The sequence below is a fragment of the Pleurodeles waltl genome, chromosome 11, assembly GCF_031143425.1.
Source record: "Pleurodeles waltl isolate 20211129_DDA chromosome 11, aPleWal1.hap1.20221129, whole genome shotgun sequence".
Lineage (NCBI taxonomy): Eukaryota > Metazoa > Chordata > Amphibia > Caudata > Salamandridae > Pleurodeles > Pleurodeles waltl.
In genome coordinates this window covers 205,893,981-205,911,349 of record NC_090450.1, presented here as the reverse complement: position 1 = coordinate 205,911,349, position 17,369 = coordinate 205,893,981, and the positions used below count along the sequence as shown (strand labels likewise).

Sequence of the window (17,369 nt, the reverse complement as noted above, 5' to 3'; positions counted from 1 at the left end):
ACTTTCTATAAGCACTTTCAGTTTAGAGACACTCCAATGTTGCAGTTGGCAAAAGAGATAAAGAGCACTGTAGAACCTACAATGGAGGCACTCACTCTAGAACCATATATAAATAGGAGAGAAGGGGTATTCAACTATTGTCAGATTGCTGTTATGTCAACAGAAAATTATTTGCAGAGGTTAATTGGCGATAGAAGTAAGCCTAGTGGATGGGAGAAGCAGTTGGAGGATCTACGCAGGTAGGAACAGTGGCAAGGGTGTGACTATTATATTTTAAATAGATCCTTGGTTACTAATACTCATAAATCTGTTTCTTAACATATATGTGTAGGAAAGTACCATCTTTCTTGGCATGTTACCCCGATTTTTACCTGTATGTTAGTATGTTTTTGCCTGTCTCACTGGGATCCTGCTGGTCAGGATCCCAGTGCTCATGGTTTGTGGCCTAGTGTGTGTGTTGTCAGTAGTACTTAACTGTGTCACTGAGGCTCTGCTAACCAGAACCTCAGTGCTTATGCTCTTTCTGCTTCCAAATTAGTCACTATATTTTAGTGACTTCATTTACCAAGTCCAATTGGCACACTGGACCCCCCTTATAAGTCCCTAGTATATGGTATCTAGGTACTCAGGGCATTGGGGTTCCAGGAGATCCTTATGGGCTGCAGCATTTCTTTTGCCACCCATAAGGAGCTCAGACAAACCCTTTCACAGGACTGCCACTGCAGCCTGTGTGAAATAGTGCACACATTATTTCACAGCCATTTTCACTGCACTTAAGTAACTTATAGGTCACGTATATGTCTAACCTTCATTTACTGAAGGCTAGGTGCAAAGTTACTAAGTGTGAGGGCACACTTGCACTAGCCAAGGTGCCCCCACACTGTCCAGGGGCAAATCCCCAGACTTCGTGAGTGCAGGGATGCCATTACATGCGTGCACTATATACTGTATAGGCCAATGCCTATATGTAGCTTCAGAATGGTAACTCAGAATATAGCCATGTAAAGTGTCGAAGATCATGGAATTGTCCCCCATTCCAAATCTGGTATTGGGGAGCCAGTTCCATGCATTCTGGGGGCTCCACCATGGACCCCCATACTGGCCAAACCAGCTCTCTGAGGCTTGCACTGCAGCTACAGATACTGCCATCTCACAGACAGGGTTCAGCCCTCCTGGGGTCTGAGCAGCTAAGTCCCAGGAAGGCAGAACAAAGCATTTCCTTTGGGAGGAGGGTGTTACACCCTCTCCCTTTGGAAATAGGTGTTACAGGCTTGAGAGGGGTAGCCTCCCAGAGCGTCTGGAAATGCTTTGAAGGGCACAGACGGTGCCCTCCTTGAATAAGCCAGTCTACACCGGTTCGGTCTACAATCCCTGCTCTGGCGTGAAACTGGACAAACGAAAGGGGAGTGACCACTCCCCTGTCCATCACCACCCCAGGGATGGTGCCCAGAGCTCCTCCAGTGTGTCCAAGACTTCGGCCATCTTGTTTTCCAAGGTGTGTGGACACTCTGGAGGCCACTGAGTAACCAGTGCTAGCAGGTGACGTTAGAGACCCCTCCTGATAGGTGCATACCTGGTTAGGTAGCCAATCCCCCTCTCAGGGCTGTTTAGGGGCTCTTCTGTGGGTTCCTCTTCAGATTCTACTTGCAAGTTTCCATCAGGAATCCACTGCAACTACTGCTTCATCCTCTGACCTCGGATCAACTGCAGACTGCTCCAGGAACCGCTGTAACTGCAACAAAGTATCCAGAAGGGCTACTTCGGCTCTGCAACTTCAGCTCCAGCCAGCAACTGCAACAGTTTCCACGGTGTGCACGCTCTGGGGACTCCCTGTCTTCACCCTGCACCAGAAGGACCGAAGAAATCTCCCGTGGAGGGTCGGAGTCACTTCCTTGCTCCAGCAGGCACTTTCTAAGACGACGGCCGGTTCTCTTGGACTCCTCTCCTGGCGACGAGCGTGCTCCTTGGCACACAAACACAGGTGTTGGACCCCTTCGACACAGCCTGTCCTAAGGTCCTGCTGTCCAAATTTGGAGGAGGTAGGAGCTTGCCTTCCCCGTTTGAGACCATACCTCTCTGCACTGTGTCATCTTCACCCCCTGAGGCCTCTGTGCACTATTTGCAGGAATCCTTCATGCACAGTCTAGCCCAGGTCCCCAGTATCCTGCGACGCTCAACTCGGCTAGTTGTTCTCCGGTGGTGCGGGACGTTCCTTTGTAGTGCTGAAGCAACTGCAATTTACATCTTCTTTGTCCTGGTGCCAGGCACCTCCGTGGGTGCTGCCTGGTCATCTGTGGGTTCCCTCCAGTGTTGGGAGCCCCCTCTGCCTCCTCAATCCGAGTGGAGGCCCCCAAGTACCCCCTGGGTCCAGGCAGCACCATTTTGACGCAATCCACGACACTGCTTGAACCAAGGCTTGTTAGACGAATCCAGCGCTGTAACTCACCTGCATTCAACATCTCCAAGTGGGACATCCTTGGCATCATGCAGGAACCTGCAGACATCTTCTTTGGTGCTCTTCTGCAGACTTCTTCCAACCAGTGAATTCTCTTTGGCACCATCTTCTAGGTTGGCAGGGGCTCCTGTCCTTCCTGGAATCCTCTGCGACTTCTGGACTTGGTCTCCTCGCTTTACAGGTCTTCACGTCCAGGAATCCACCATTTGTTGCTTGCAGTCTTGCTTGGTTCTTGCAATAACTCTGATCACGACTTGTAATGTGTCCTAAGGAAACTTGCAATACTTTACTCCTACTTTCCTGGGCTCTGGGGTGGGGTATTTTACTCACCTTTGTGGTTTTCTTACTCTCCCAGCGATTCTCTACAGACTACCCTTGTCTAGGGAGGAATTTGTGATTCGCATTCCACTTTCTTAGTATATGGTTTGTGTTGCCCCTAGACCTATTTCTTCCTATTGCATTCTATGGTATTTTCTATTGTTTGCACTATCCTATGACTATTTACTTACCTGATTTTGGGGTCTAGTGTACATATTGTGTATAATACTTGCCTCCAGAAGGAGTATTGCTTCTAAGATATTTTTGGCCTTGTGTCACTAATATAAAGTACTTTTATTTTTGGTAATACCAAGTATTGTCTTTACTTGTGTATAAGTACTGTGTAACTATAGTGGTATTGCAGGAGTTTTTCATGTCTCCTAGTTCAGCCTAAGCTGCTCTGATACAGCTACCTCTATCAGCCGAAGCTGCTAGAACACTACCAAAATTTCACTAATAAGGGATAATTGGACCTGGTATAAGGTGTAAGTACCAAGGTACCCATTACAAGCCAGACCAGCCTCCTATATTGGTGGTGCAGCGGTCGGATAAGTACTTGCAATTGCTTTACCACTTTGTTATTAGAGAATTTCACAAGCAAAGCTTGCTCCAATACTTAGAGCTATACATAATAGTATCTAGAAGTCATTTCTAACTTTCAAAAAAGTTATTTAAAACTTTGCAAAAGTTTTTCAAAGTTTCTGAAAAGTTTTTCTTTTCTCTCGAAAGTTAGGCCTACTGGTCTACTAATGTTTTAACTCTTTTTCCTAAACTCTTTCTCCCAACATGTCTGGTGTAGAGTCTACCCCTAAAGTTGTGAAAAAACATATCAAAGTTTAAACTTTAAAAGTTTGAGGGGTCTCTGCATTGAAAGACGTTTAGGGATTGGGAAGAACCCCAATAAGAAATTCCTCTTAAATCTTCTCCTGAAGGATGACAAGGAATTTAGCACTGGTCAGGCGGGTCCTTCCACTGATCTTTCTGTCAACAAACCCCCTAGTGTAGCTGGGAAAGGGAAGGGATCACACACCAGTAGGGCTCCCTTCACACCTAGCGGCCAGGTCACTAGGGTGGCTCAAGTTAGGGAAAGATCTGCCTCTGCCAATTCTTCTGTTTCTGACGCATCCCTCACTTCTAACCCTGAGGACCAGTCCCTAGATAGGGAACTCAGAAAGCTGAGGTTAGAGGAGGGGTTATGATAGGGCTGAATTACCCCCACTCATGGCCAAAGATGATGGACAGGAAGAAGAGAGTGATCTTCTCCCTGACCTCTTCGCCAACACTGAAGCTGATGGCTTAGTGGAAGGAGTGGTTCTTGCAGACTGCCTCACTGCTAAGCAGAGTGAGGACTGCAAAAATCTCCTAGTACAGTTCTCTGACCTCTTTTCCCTCATACCTGGTACAACTACCTGGTGTGAACATATAATTGATACTGGAGACAGTTTACCTGTCAAAAGTAACATTTACAGGCAGCATGACCATGTCAGAGACTGCATTGAAACAGGGGTACAGAAAATGTTAGACCAGGGAGTTATTGAGCCCTCTGATAGCCCCTGGGCCAGCCCCATGGTGCTTGTCCCCAACCCGCATAGCATTGAAGGAAAGAGAGAAAGGCAGTTTTGTGTGTACTATAGAGGACTGTAACCAAACCTGATGCTCACCCTATACCCAGGGCAGATGAGCTCATAGATACACTGGATTCTGCCAAGTATCTCAGCACCTTTGATCTGACTGCAAGGTATTGGCAGATCAAGTTATCAGAGGATGCTAAAGGAAAAACTGCATTTTCTACCATAGGAGGGCATTATCAATTCACAGTTATGCCCTTTGGATTGCAGGACACTTTCCAGAGGCTGGTGGATACAGTCCTCCAAGGTTTGGAAGCTTTCAGTGCAGCATACCTAGATAACATTCCTGTATTTAGTGCCACCTGGGATGACCACCTGATCCACCTATGAAAAGATTTGGAGGCCGTTGAAAAGGCAGGCCTAACTATCAAGGCTTCAAAGTTCCAGTTAGAGCAGGGGAAAGTGGTTTATCTGGGCCACCTGGTAGGTGGAGAACAGATTGACCACTATAGGGGAAGATCCAGACAATTATGGACTGGGCTCCCCCTGCTACTCAGACCCAGGTCAGAGCCTTCTTAGGTCTCATTGGCTACTACAGGAGGTTCATTAAGACATTTGGCTCCATTATTGCCCCTCTTAATGACCTCACTTCAAAGAAAATGCTTAAAAAGGTATTATGAACAGCCGGCTGTCAGAAAGCTTTTGAGGAGCTTAAGCAGGCTATGTGCACTGCACCTGTTTAAATGTGGTAGGTGACACCTCCTCCCCCTTACCAAATCAGAGATGGTCCATCCTGCTAACACCTACTGCATCTTTGTCTCACTGTCTGTGAGTAATACACAAGACCTACTGCTAGCTACACTTAGTCATGTGACCCAGGATTTAGGCTGCATGCACCAAATGGTTACGACAAGAAAATGTCAACTTTTTAAAAGTGCCATTTTCAAAATTATGACTTAAAATCTGACTTTACCATTAAACAGTGTTCCCAATCAAATGTTACAGACTAATAAATGTAATAAAGCAGCCCAATGTTATCTTAGGGGAGAGGTAGGCCACACAGAATTGAAAAACAAATTTAGCGGGGTTTCACTACCAGAACATGTAAAACTAAAAAGCACATTTCCAACCTTCTAATTACAATGCACCCTTCCCTATGTGCTACCTAGGGCCTACCTAAGCAGTTACCTTGATGCAATAAAAGGAGAGTTTAATGCTTGGCGAGAGGATTATTTTGCCAGGTTGAATTGGCAGTTTAAAATTGCATTCATGCTGCATGGCAGACCTAGGACATGTTTTAAGGGGCTATGTAGGTGGGCGGCCGAATAAGTGCTGCTGGCCCACTAGAGGCATTTAATTTACAGCCCATGGGGAATATAGTATACCAATTTACTATGGACTTTTATGTAAATGAAATGTACCAATAAGGTACAAGCAAATTTACCATGTTTCAGGTAGTTAGCACAAACACTTTAGCATAGTTAGCAGTGGTAACATGCACAGAGTCCTAAGGCCAACAAAAACAAATTTAGTGAAAACAGGAGGGGTGAAGGCAAAATGTTTTGGGGTGACCATGCAGAAAGGGACAAGTCCAACATTGGGCAATGAAGGTGAGTTGATGTAAATACAATTGGGACACTCAATGACTGTTGCAAGGTTTAAATCAGGAATTAGGATAATTACTGGTTTTAACTGTTTGCTCATGCGTGTTTAAAAAACACCTAATAAACTGAGTATATAAAATAAAAGATTGTACTGTTTGTCTGTGATTACTGTACCATGGTGAATTCTAATATGAGCATTGAACGGCACAGGTTGCTTCAACTTTTATGATAAAAAAGAAAAATGAATTCTTTTGTTGAATAATATATGGAACATTATAATGGTCTAGTCTAATTACAGTTATGTAATATTATTTGCACTGCCTGTGTTGCTGGTGGAAATAACCTAAATAATCTTATACCTTTGTCATCAGAGATTCATACACACTTGAAGATCTTGATATCCTACATTTAATTTAGTACATTTAAATACAATGATTTTTTCTTAACATTTTTCTTGTGAATTATTATTTAGTAATATATTTGATTGCCCAAAGGTAAACCATAGGCCAAACAATAAATGATGATAAAAAATGGAGCTGACAGAGATGAAAGGGAGTTAAGGCTAACAACATGCTAACAGTGATTCTGACATATGAAAATAAAAAAGTATACGAGTTAACGTGCTGCCTTCACCTCATTTCCCGGTCCTGACATACTAAGTCAACCTTAACTCCCAGACCAATTTCGTTTAAAGGTTTAAAATGATATGGGTCTCAAAGACCCACTGATTACATACATACATGCATTAAGGGTTGTATGATGGTTTCACTATGGTCTTGGAGCAACATAGTACACTATTGGTAAATGCTGGCTGTGTTGGTGCAGGATGGTCAGTGTGTTGGCATAGCAGAGTGAGTTGGTAAGCATGTAGTGGTGGATACTGAAATATTATGGCAGATGTGTAGACACTGATAGTGGGTATATAAATGTATGTTGTTAGGTTGGGCATATGAACATTTCTATACGGTTGTCTGACTTTGGGCGTATATACTGCTGGTTGTGTGAACATACCAAGGTGGGTAAAAATCATATTATGTAGGGTGGGTGGCTTTATAATGCTTGGTGTTTTGCAATATGATGGTGGATTTATTAGTGTACGATGTAACTAATGACGTTAAATAATGTGTTTTGTGTTTGAAAAGTTGTTTGATGTTGTGAAGAGTGTAGACTAAGGCTTACTTTGAATGGTGAGGCTGGGACGTGAGGCGATTTTCATTTCTTTTTTATGGTGAAGCCACTGTTAATATATTAGCCAATATTAACTCTCTCTCAACTTTAGTGTTTTAAGACATTGTACTATTTAGTTTTTATGTTTTTGTTTTGGCATATGATATTGCTTGTGTGGATATCTGATACTGGGTATTTTGGAGTATGATTGCGGGTGTGTTGGCATATGATGGTGGGTTGGGTGTATGTATGATATATGTTGTGTCAACATATCTTGGTAGGTGTGTACAGGCATGATTTTAGTTGTCTGGACACTGATTTGATGTTAGTACTTTGGATGTTTGCATATCATTTGGAAATTGTTGCTATAATGCTGGTTGTTTGGATATGTGAATATGAGTGTGTTGCCATTAGTTGGTAGGTATGTTTGCATAATGTGCAGGTTGTGTGGACGTATACTGGTCCTGTGTTGGTGTGTTATATTGGTTGTATGATTTTGGTTGTGCAGTAGTATGAAGTTGGTTGTATCGACATTTGATTTTGGTTGTGGGGATTTTAGAATCTGCTTATCTACACATATGATGATGGATGTGTTGGCATAGGATACTGGGTTATGTCAATGTATGATGCAAATATAGTACACTAATTTTAAATTACATATCCAAAGAACAAGGATTAGATCCCTAATTTGGGTATGCATGGCTGACAATTACGTTGGTATCTGAATTCAAACAGATAACTTTGATGGTTAAGAAATGTCCTGCCACATATTATAAACTAACAACTAAATATTTAATATGTACCTTGAAGGGAAGTATCATCCAGAAAATCTTGATGAGATTCTCTAAACTCTCCAGGTCTTGCATCGCGAAATTCACTTCGAAGAGAGATCTTCCACCATCGTAAAATCACCTGTATTTCAAATTTAATAACAACATTCATGAATGTGGAACACAAAGTAAATAGTGATCCATAATTTGCTTACAAGCAACATGGCTACTCAGATGCCTACAATGAAATATTTGATGGAGCATCACTCAATATGATTTTTAAAAATCAACTACACATTGAAAATTATTTGTTTTAAAAAACATTTTCAGACACACTGAAAAATAAAACATACATAGCTTTGTAAAACAAAAATGTACATCTTAATCATATTCTCACTAGGCCATGTATAACAATTAAAGTCCTTTGTAGATACTTTTTTACCTTACAGAACAGTAGACTACTGTACATATGTAACTTGAGATAGCCATATAGATAATAGTCACCCTACTCCTGCTAAGTGGTAATCTACAAGATATGCATTTGGTGTACTTAAAAAACAAATCTCTACATAGTTATTCTGCAGTTTCGTGCACACTTTTTAATACAATAAGAAGATCCTTATAAATCCATTTGTTAGCTATTTGCATATCTGCAGGGATTATTACATTATTTAAAAAAAAAAAAAAAGCCTGTCATTCATACTCCTATGCTAACATGAAGTAGGCAAAGCCAAAGAAGTCATCCATTAATGTATGCAATTTTTCCTTGAATTTAAGGTTAAACCCAATTTTATATGATTTACCGTAATCTATTAATGCACGAAGATTCAAACTTTAGTTAAGTCATTATGATGAAATATGTCAGGTAAGTAGGACATCAAGACTCCCTACTTTCAGCAAGGCATGCTATAATCTACAATGTATAGAACAGATCTGATTCTAGTCAACTAACCTGCAGCAAAGTGTGACTTCTTTGGTGGGACATAGTTATGCAACAAAACAAATATAAAAAATGTGTCCAGAGCAACTCAAAATATTAAATCTCACACAATATAAATACATCTCCACATATATATAGAGCTACCAAGGAGGTGATTTCAGATACCTAAATCGAAAATGTTCAGTCACAAAAGAGTTTGTGAGAGGTAATGGCAATGATTCTGCTGAAATTGAATGTATTGAAACACATTTTTGATTTTATAATTGTAATTGAGAAATTTTTGGTTGAAATTGACATCAATAATTAATGAATTAAAGACTAAAATGCTAAATAAAGATGTAAATGTATTCCTAAATATATCAACATTAACTTTGAGAATATAGTCTTCTTGTAAACTAGATGTTTCATATGATGTTTCTTTTGAGGTTCATACATAATAACAGTATACAAACGACAGACAGACCCACATCACTAATCAATATAGAAGTTACTGCCTCGCAAATAGACTTCAGAGAGTACTGACCTCGCTAGCCCACTGTAATGCTATGTGTATTTGACCACCGACTCCATCTTGATCACGGACTCCATTTTGTGCTTAGCTTCAGGTGCCGTCACAGCGGTGGCACAGGGTTTTTCCACACCGAGCTTCCACAGAGAATGCGTTGGTGCTTTTTTCACCAGCATAGGGTTACACCATGCTGGAACTAAACTTGTGGGATGTGGAAGGTAGACATGATAAAAGAGTCTCAGCCTGGGAATGTTTTTATCAAGGAAAAGTACAGTGCCGTCTCTTGAATGCACATTGGGGCAGGGCCAGTTCCTTTGTGTCTTTTTCGACACAGACCAAGTACTGCCAATGATTGATTTTCATAACTGAAGGGAAGGGGGATTACTAGACTCTTCCTCTTGTTTTGGTTTACGGTATATAAAGTGGTGAAATTTGGCCCTGAGGAGGGAGCTCGTCTGAAGTGGATGTACTGTTCAGGGAAAATCCCACTGTGGGGACAGCCTTATGCCTCAACCGTTCAGTGTTTCTCAGCTTGATGCTGGCAAGGATGATGGATTCAACCCCTGTCCCCTATGGTGATGCATTTAAATTTTTAATTATTTAGCTTGACTATATATATATATGTATATATATATATTTTTTATTTTATTTTTCACTGCACTGTTGATGTATTGCACATTTTCTGTCTATCACTGTTTAACTGTTGAGAGTATTTTGGCATATACACATGTTTCACGGCATTCAAGTTAAATGCTTATGTTCACGTTTTCGTTTGCTTTTATTTGATATCTGGGAAGTGCCTTCAAAAATGAATTACTCAGACTAAGAGTGCTGCATTCTTTGGCATGGTTTTCTCTTAGTTTAAAGGAGAGCAATACATCCACTTGGATCGTTTGGGCTTTATGCCAATCCGTAGCACCCAACACTTTATATACAATATAAATGTGGCATTGACCCTCCTTAACCAAATTAAAGATCCATGTGCCCTTTTGCTGGTCGATTTCGAAAAGGCTTTCTATTATGTCGACTGCTTCTTCTTAGACAGGCTGCTCGACCACATGGGATTCCACATACTTTCCTCTGCCCATTCCGCACAAGTCCAAAATTACGGAGTGGTCTCCAATCCATTTCCAGTCCATTGAAGGACCAGAGAGCAGTGTCTACTGTCCTCCCTACCCTGTGCCCTTGCAGTAGAACCACTCGCCCAACTGATCCATGGTGATGCTCAGGTATGGCGGGATAGAGCAGAAGACAGAATAGCACCATAGGCTGATGATATATGTTAGAGTTGGGTATCTAGTTGGCAGCTGTTTGAACCTTGTCCTAATAGGGCCCTCACTCTAGTCAGGGTAAGGGAGCCACAATTCCCAGATAACCCCTGCTCACCCCCTTGATAGCTTGGTTCAAGCATTTATGCTTATCTCAGAAGCAATGTGCAAAGTATTTGTACACACACACACACACACACACACACACACACACAGTGAAACACCACAAAAGTACTCCTCACCAGTTTAGAAAAGTAGCCAATATTTATCTGAGTAAAACATGACCAAAATGACAGAAATGCAACATATATAAGTAAAGATACAATCTTTGAAATCTTAGTATAGCGCTTAGAAACACAATAGCTCAAACTGGGGCTATCATTGCGTCTTGACAGAGTCGGTTCCAACAGACCGACGCCACTCACGAGGGAGTACAGGCTGGTCATGGAGTCACACGGACCCTGGGTACACTACCTTGGAAAATGATGAGAAAACAAAGAAGATGCATGGAGTTGGGGATGCGAGGCATTGCTGGAGCCGGTGCAGCATCGGTTTCTTACTGCCACAGGGGAGTTGATGCGTCGGTTCCTTACTGCTAGGCCGGGGAGGTGAGGCGTTGGTTCTTTACGGTTGCAGGGGAGGTGATGTGGCATTTGTGGCGAGGTGGCAGTTTCTTACGACAAAGCAGGGTCAATGGATCCAGCAGGTCAAGACGTGATGCGTTGACTTGGCGGTGTGTCAATCACATAAAGGGCCATAGGTGTTGTAGCGAAGTCGGAGGTGGATGCCACAGACGTCGTTGACACGCAATCTGGACTTATGCTTTGGATGGTGCTGGGGCAGTGTTGGGCCTGCATTGTAGGTCGTGGTCATTGCACTCAGCGGGATGACGGCTCCAGTGCAAGCAGCGGTCAGAGAGCGGTGTTGGTTCTGAAGTCATTCTGGAAGTTGATACACTACTTTCTTCCTTGTTGCACCAGAAGTCACTACCAAGGGCCCAGAAACTGGATTTGGCACCACTTGGCAAGTCAGGACTCTCAGCAAGAGAGCCCAGGTGCTGGCAGGTGAAGTCCTTGATGTTCCTGAGAGTTCTTAACAGGAGGCAAGTTCAGTACACAGCTTTGGAGAACCTTTGGAAGCAGGATTTAGAAAGCAAAGTCCAGTCCTTTCACTCCCAGGACATAAGCAGCAAGTAGCAGGCTAGCACAAGAAAGCAACAGGCTGAGACAGAAGCAGCAAGTAGCAGGCTAGCACAAGAAAGCAACAGGCTGAGTGGAAGTCTCTCCTACATCATCCAGCTCTTCTTCGTGATAGTTAGAACACTTCAGGACTGAGGACATTCTATGTGGTGTGAGAGGTCCAGTACTTCTACCCATTTATGTCTTTGAAGTAGGCAAACTTCAAAGAGACGTCTTTGTAGTACACAAGACCCTGGCTTCCCTTGCCCCAGGCACCCTCCAGCGGGTTGGAGACTGCTCTGTGTGAGGACATGCACAGCCCTATTCAAGTATCAGCTCACCCCTCCACTCTAGCTCAGGAAGACCCAACAGCCTGGTGGTAAGTTATCAGGATATGCCGGGCACACCTCAGCTCCCTTTGTGTGACTGTTTAGAGTGAATGCACAAACAGCCCAACTGTCATCCTGACCCAGACGTGTATTCAGCAGACAGGCAGAGGCACAGAATGGTTAAGTAAGAACATTTTCACTTTCTAAAAGTGGCATTTTCAAACTCACAATTCAAAAACCAACTTCACCAAAAGATGTATTTTTAAATTGTGAGTTCAGAGACCCCAAACTCCAAATCTCTATCTGCTCCCAAGGGGAAACTATACTTACAATATATTTCAAGGCAATTCTCATGTTACCCCATGGGAGAGGTAGGCCTTGCAATAGTGAAAATACTAATTTAGCAGAATTTCACTATCAGGACATGTAAAGCATACCAGTACATGTCCTACCTTTTAAATACTCTGCACCCCTTAGTGGTGACTTACATAAAGTAAAAAGGAAGTTTTCGGCCCGACACATGGATGCACTTGCCAGGTCGAAATGACAGTTTAAAACTCCACACACAGACACTGCAATGGCAGGCCTGAGACTCGTTTGCAGGGCTACTCATGTGGGTGGCACAATCAGTGCTGCAGGCTCCGTAGCAGCACATGGTTTACAGGCCTTGGGCACACTTGGTGCACTGTACTAGGTGTAAGAAGCTGGCTATGTATATACTATACTATCCCAAAGTAAGGTATAGTACAGAGTCCAGTGACTCCCCATAGACTTTACAGAAGCAAAAGTTGATAATACAAAATGCTCTCTTTTGTGGTAGATTGGGCCAGCAGTTATGCTTTTTAGAGGGTAGTACTAAGCATTTGTTGTACACACACAGTCAAGAAATGAGACACACTCAATGACTAAATCCAGTCTAATGTATATGCATTAAAAATATACCTAGGGGAGAAAAAGTACAAATACAGCTTATAGGTAAGTACTCGACTTACGGTCCCAGTCTTCGGGGGCTAAGATGTTAAGGTGTCCACAGAGCAAGGTTCAAGGGGACATCCAGAGTGCACCACCAGCAGCACAGGGCCATCCGGGTGCAGAGGTCAAAGTTGGTGTCTAGGGCTCAATGGAGACTGGGGGCGCTTAGAGGAAAGCAGGTAAGTACCTGCGGCTTCCGGGCACAGGTGGCTTAGATCAACACTCAAGGGGCCACAGGTCAGCACAAAACATATACCCTCAGCAGCACGGGGGCGGCCGGATGCAGGTTGCAAACAGAGAGTAGGGCACCCAATGCAATTCAATGAGGGACTCCGGGTTCACAAAGGGCTGCATGCTTGGTCCAGTTAGTCGGATGAAGAAGACCAATGGCTGGACAGGCAAGTAGAGATCCCGCTGGACGTCAGTGGACTGCTGGCTGGGTTCCCTAAAGCCAGGGGGTTGTGGATGCAGGGGTACCTTTAGGTGGCAAGATCCTTCACCAGAGCCGGTTGCAGCTGGGGGGTCTTCTGGATTCTGGCTGCAGGCATCGTCAAGTTGGTCAGGAGGGGTCAACCCAGGGTGGACCCGAAGTCAGAATCACCTGGGGACCTTCTCTGGACCATGGACCACCTGGACTCAGGCCGTGGGCATCATGTGCAGTGTAGGCAGGACTTGCGGTTCCGGAGGGCTCTGTAGTCGTTGTTGGAAGTTTCTTTGTGGACAGGGCAGCTGTCCTCAGGAGTTCTTGGTCCTTAGGGTAGGCAGGCAGTCCTCTGGGGGTTTGTAGAGGTTTCTGGTCCTGCATGATGAGTCGTCTTTTTATAGCTGGAGTCTTCAAGCTGCAGACAGGCCGGCAGGGATGGAGCCAAGTCAGTTGTCATCTGTACTCTTCTCTGCTTGTATGGCTCTTCAGTCCTTTTTCTTCTTTAGGTCACCAGGAATCTGAAGAGCATGGTTCAGGGGTGCCCCTTAATAATAGATTTAGGGGTGTTACAGAGGGCAGTAGGCCATGTCCACTGGCTGGAGTGACTTGGGGTAGCATAACAAAAGGCAGGAGCCTTTGAGGCTCACCGCCAAGTGTTGCTGTTCCTGCAGCAGGGAGGCGTGAAGCACTCCTCCACCCAGAACAGGCTTTGTCACTAACTCCCAAGAGCACAAAGGCTCTCACCCCATCTGATCAGAAACTTGTCAGTTGGTGGCAGGCTGGCATAGACCAGTCAGCCACACACTAGAGTTTTGGGTGAATTTTAGGGGGCATCTCTAAGATGCCCTCTGTGTGCATTTTTCAATAAATCCAGCACTGGCATCAGTGGTGTGGGTTTATTGAGCTGCGAAGTTTAATACCAAACTTACCAGCATTCAGTGAAGCCATCATGGAGCTGTGAAGCTCATAGTGATGTCCTCCCAGCCCATGTGCTCAGTATGGCTACATTGCACTTACGTCTAAGATTGGTCTTGGACAAAGTAGAGGCATATTGGTCATCCAGCTATGCCCCCACCTGTGCCACAGTGTACACTGCCTTAGGTTTGTAAGGCCTGCTAGAGGGGTGACTTACCTATGCCACAGGCAGTGTTTTGTAGGCATGGCACCCAGGGAGGGGTGCCATGTTGACTTTACCTTTTTCTCTCCACCCACACACAGTCTGCAATGGCAGTGTGCATGTGTTTGGTGAGGGGTTCCTTAGGGTGGCATAATACATGCTGCAGCCCTTAGAGACCCTCCCTGGTCACAGGGCCCTTTGTACCACTGGTACCTTTTACAAGGGACCAAGCTGTGTGCCAGGGGTGTGCCAATTGTGGAAGCAATGGTACTGTTTAGGGAAAGAACACAGGTGCTGTGGCCTGATAAGCAGGATCCAAGCACACACTCAGTCAAGTTAGCCTCAGATATCAGGCAAAAGGTTTGTGTGTGTGTGTGTGGGGGGGGGGGTGACCATGACAAAAGGGATGCTTTCCGACACTAGGGACTAGTAAATCAAATATGCCAATCATGTAGAAACCAATCTCCAATACATTTCAGACAGCATATGCACTTTAGCACTGGTTTGCAGTGGTAAATAGCCAAGAGTCATAAACCCAACAAAACAGACTAGAAAAAATAGGAAGAAGGCAAACAGTTTGGGGATAACTCTGCAAAAGGACCAGGTCCAATGCAACCTCCTTCCAGCCTAAAGCAAGGGTAGACCAATCAATACCTTGATGGGCTTCCCTGCCTAGGGTCATAGAAAATGGACAGTTGACCACTCCTCAGGGGCACTTTTCAGTTCTGTGCCTTTTTGAACCCAGTTGAATCCTCCAGTCTATACTCTCATGCTCCACTGAACTGACCAATTTGTGACCCCTTTTCCTCACCTGCGGACCTTATGTGTGCAGCACCCAACCTTACTTTGCTCACTGATGTATCCCAGTAGGCAGACCGTACCACCATGGCCTGCATAGTAGCGTGGTCTATTCCACCCTTCGGGTGCTACTCCTATCCCCAACCCAAAGGCAACCCTGGCAACAAGGACAACAACCCACAGTGACCACTGATAGCTGTGAGTGATGAGAGCCAGGCCTCAGCCGTTCTGGGACTCTTTAACCTCACAGTGGATTCTCAGAGTGGGCGGTGGTAGCCCCAGGCAACTGGCACCCTTTGTTCACTCTCCCTCCCGCCAGTTCAGGGGTGATATGCAGAGACTGGTCCTCCTGCACAGCGGCCGTACCCTTAGATTCAGCATGTGCCTGGCAAGCCAGGACGTCTGGGGGAGTACAAACATCCCCACCAAGAGAAACACATTCCTCATGTGTTGTGTGAGAGTCTGCCTGGCGCAGGTCTACCAACCACTGTCCATCTGGCAGAGCATCAAGCCCTCCCAAGCCAAAAGTGTTGTCACCAGGGTCATTCCTGGGGTGCTCTGACCACAGAGCTGACAGCCACTGACCCACTGGTTCTCTCTCTGGGTAATATCTTTCCCTCTCACCCTTCCATCTGGACTTCTGCACCCTCCTCTCCGGAATGGTGCTGCCAGACACCATAACTGGTGGGATGCTTGTGACAGCTGTCCCCCCAAGTTCTCATGACACTATGAGACACCCATTAATGGTTTGTCTCCCAGTACGAACCAGGTCACCCTGCCTGTGCCCCCTCTAAGAGCAATCCAAGCACTGAGGACGGAGATAGGGCACACTGGGCCTCTGCCCACTACTACCCAGTCTCCTAATCTTTGAAACAACATGGGACCCTTCTCCCCCCTACTACACTGGGACCTGTCTGGGGTTCTGCAACCTGCCTCCTCATTCTGATCAGTGAAACCTGAGCCACTCCCCTTAGGATTACTCCTAATTCCCCTTCAGATCCTCTGGCACACACCCAGGGGTCTGCCTCCAGTGCAAGTTCCCTGGGGTCAGTGAACTCACACTCCACCAGGTGTTGACATAGCTCTGGAAAATCCTGACTGAACATATGCTGGTCAGCGATCAAATTGTACAGTCACTCATGTGTGTTCCCCATACTACCCTTCACCCAACTATCCAGTCCCTTGAAAAAGTACCCCCTATTATCCCCCATCTGGTTAGACAGTGTCCGATTGTCCTTAAAACTCAATCTACTTTGCTCTGGGATGACTTCATGCTCCCATACTAAGGCTTCCTCCATGCGGGTGCATCTCTCCCTGCCAATCCCTTCTAGAGCAAGTAGAGTGTACCTCCTACCACCAAGAATATGACTCCCTGTGCCAGTTCCCAAATCCTCCTCAGGGACCTTGCGCACCTCTGGAGCTACCTCAAATGCCTTAGCCCCATGGTGTAGGTCACCTCCCTCCTCAGAAACCAAGTCTCTGGGTATGTGGACCTTTTCTTCAGTACTGGACATGGTAGTTTAGCTGCCACCATCTGAGCTGAACTCATCCCTCCTGGCTTTCAGATCCAGCTCCTTCAGTCTGGGCTCATGAGCTAAAAGAACTTTCTTCTCCTCACAGGCTAGTCTGATTTCCTCCAATGCTTTTTCTCTCTCATGCTTCAACCTGAGCTTTACAAGCTCCAACTCAAGCTTACTGGCACTCCGCCCTCTCCTGCTACTCTGGAGAAAGACCTGGAGAAGAAACACTGATGACAGTTGTGGAGGGAGCTCTTCCACCATTCAGGCTGCCCCTCCACCCCATAGGTAATGCTGGCTCCTCCAGCCATCCCAGTTGCAGACTTTGTTCCTCCTCCACAGCATAATTCTCTTCCTCTGTGTGCTCACCAGCCTCCCGGGCTGCCAAACAGGCCCTCAGTGCCTTTTACAGCTCCTCCTTTCCAGTGCGGCCTTT

At 45.0% G+C, this 17,369-nt stretch overlaps 1 protein-coding gene across 1 annotated transcript in view; it reads right to left on the bottom strand.

Annotated features, from left to right (window-relative positions):
• FBXO36 (F-box protein 36) overlaps positions 1-17,369 on the bottom strand; it is a 114,383-nt gene that overhangs the window by 52,297 nt on the left and 44,717 nt on the right. The window contains exon 3 of the mRNA XM_069213435.1: positions 7,916-8,024. Coding sequence (XP_069069536.1) covers positions 7,916-8,024 — 109 coding nt within the window. The remainder of the gene's footprint in view (positions 1-7,915; positions 8,025-17,369) is intronic.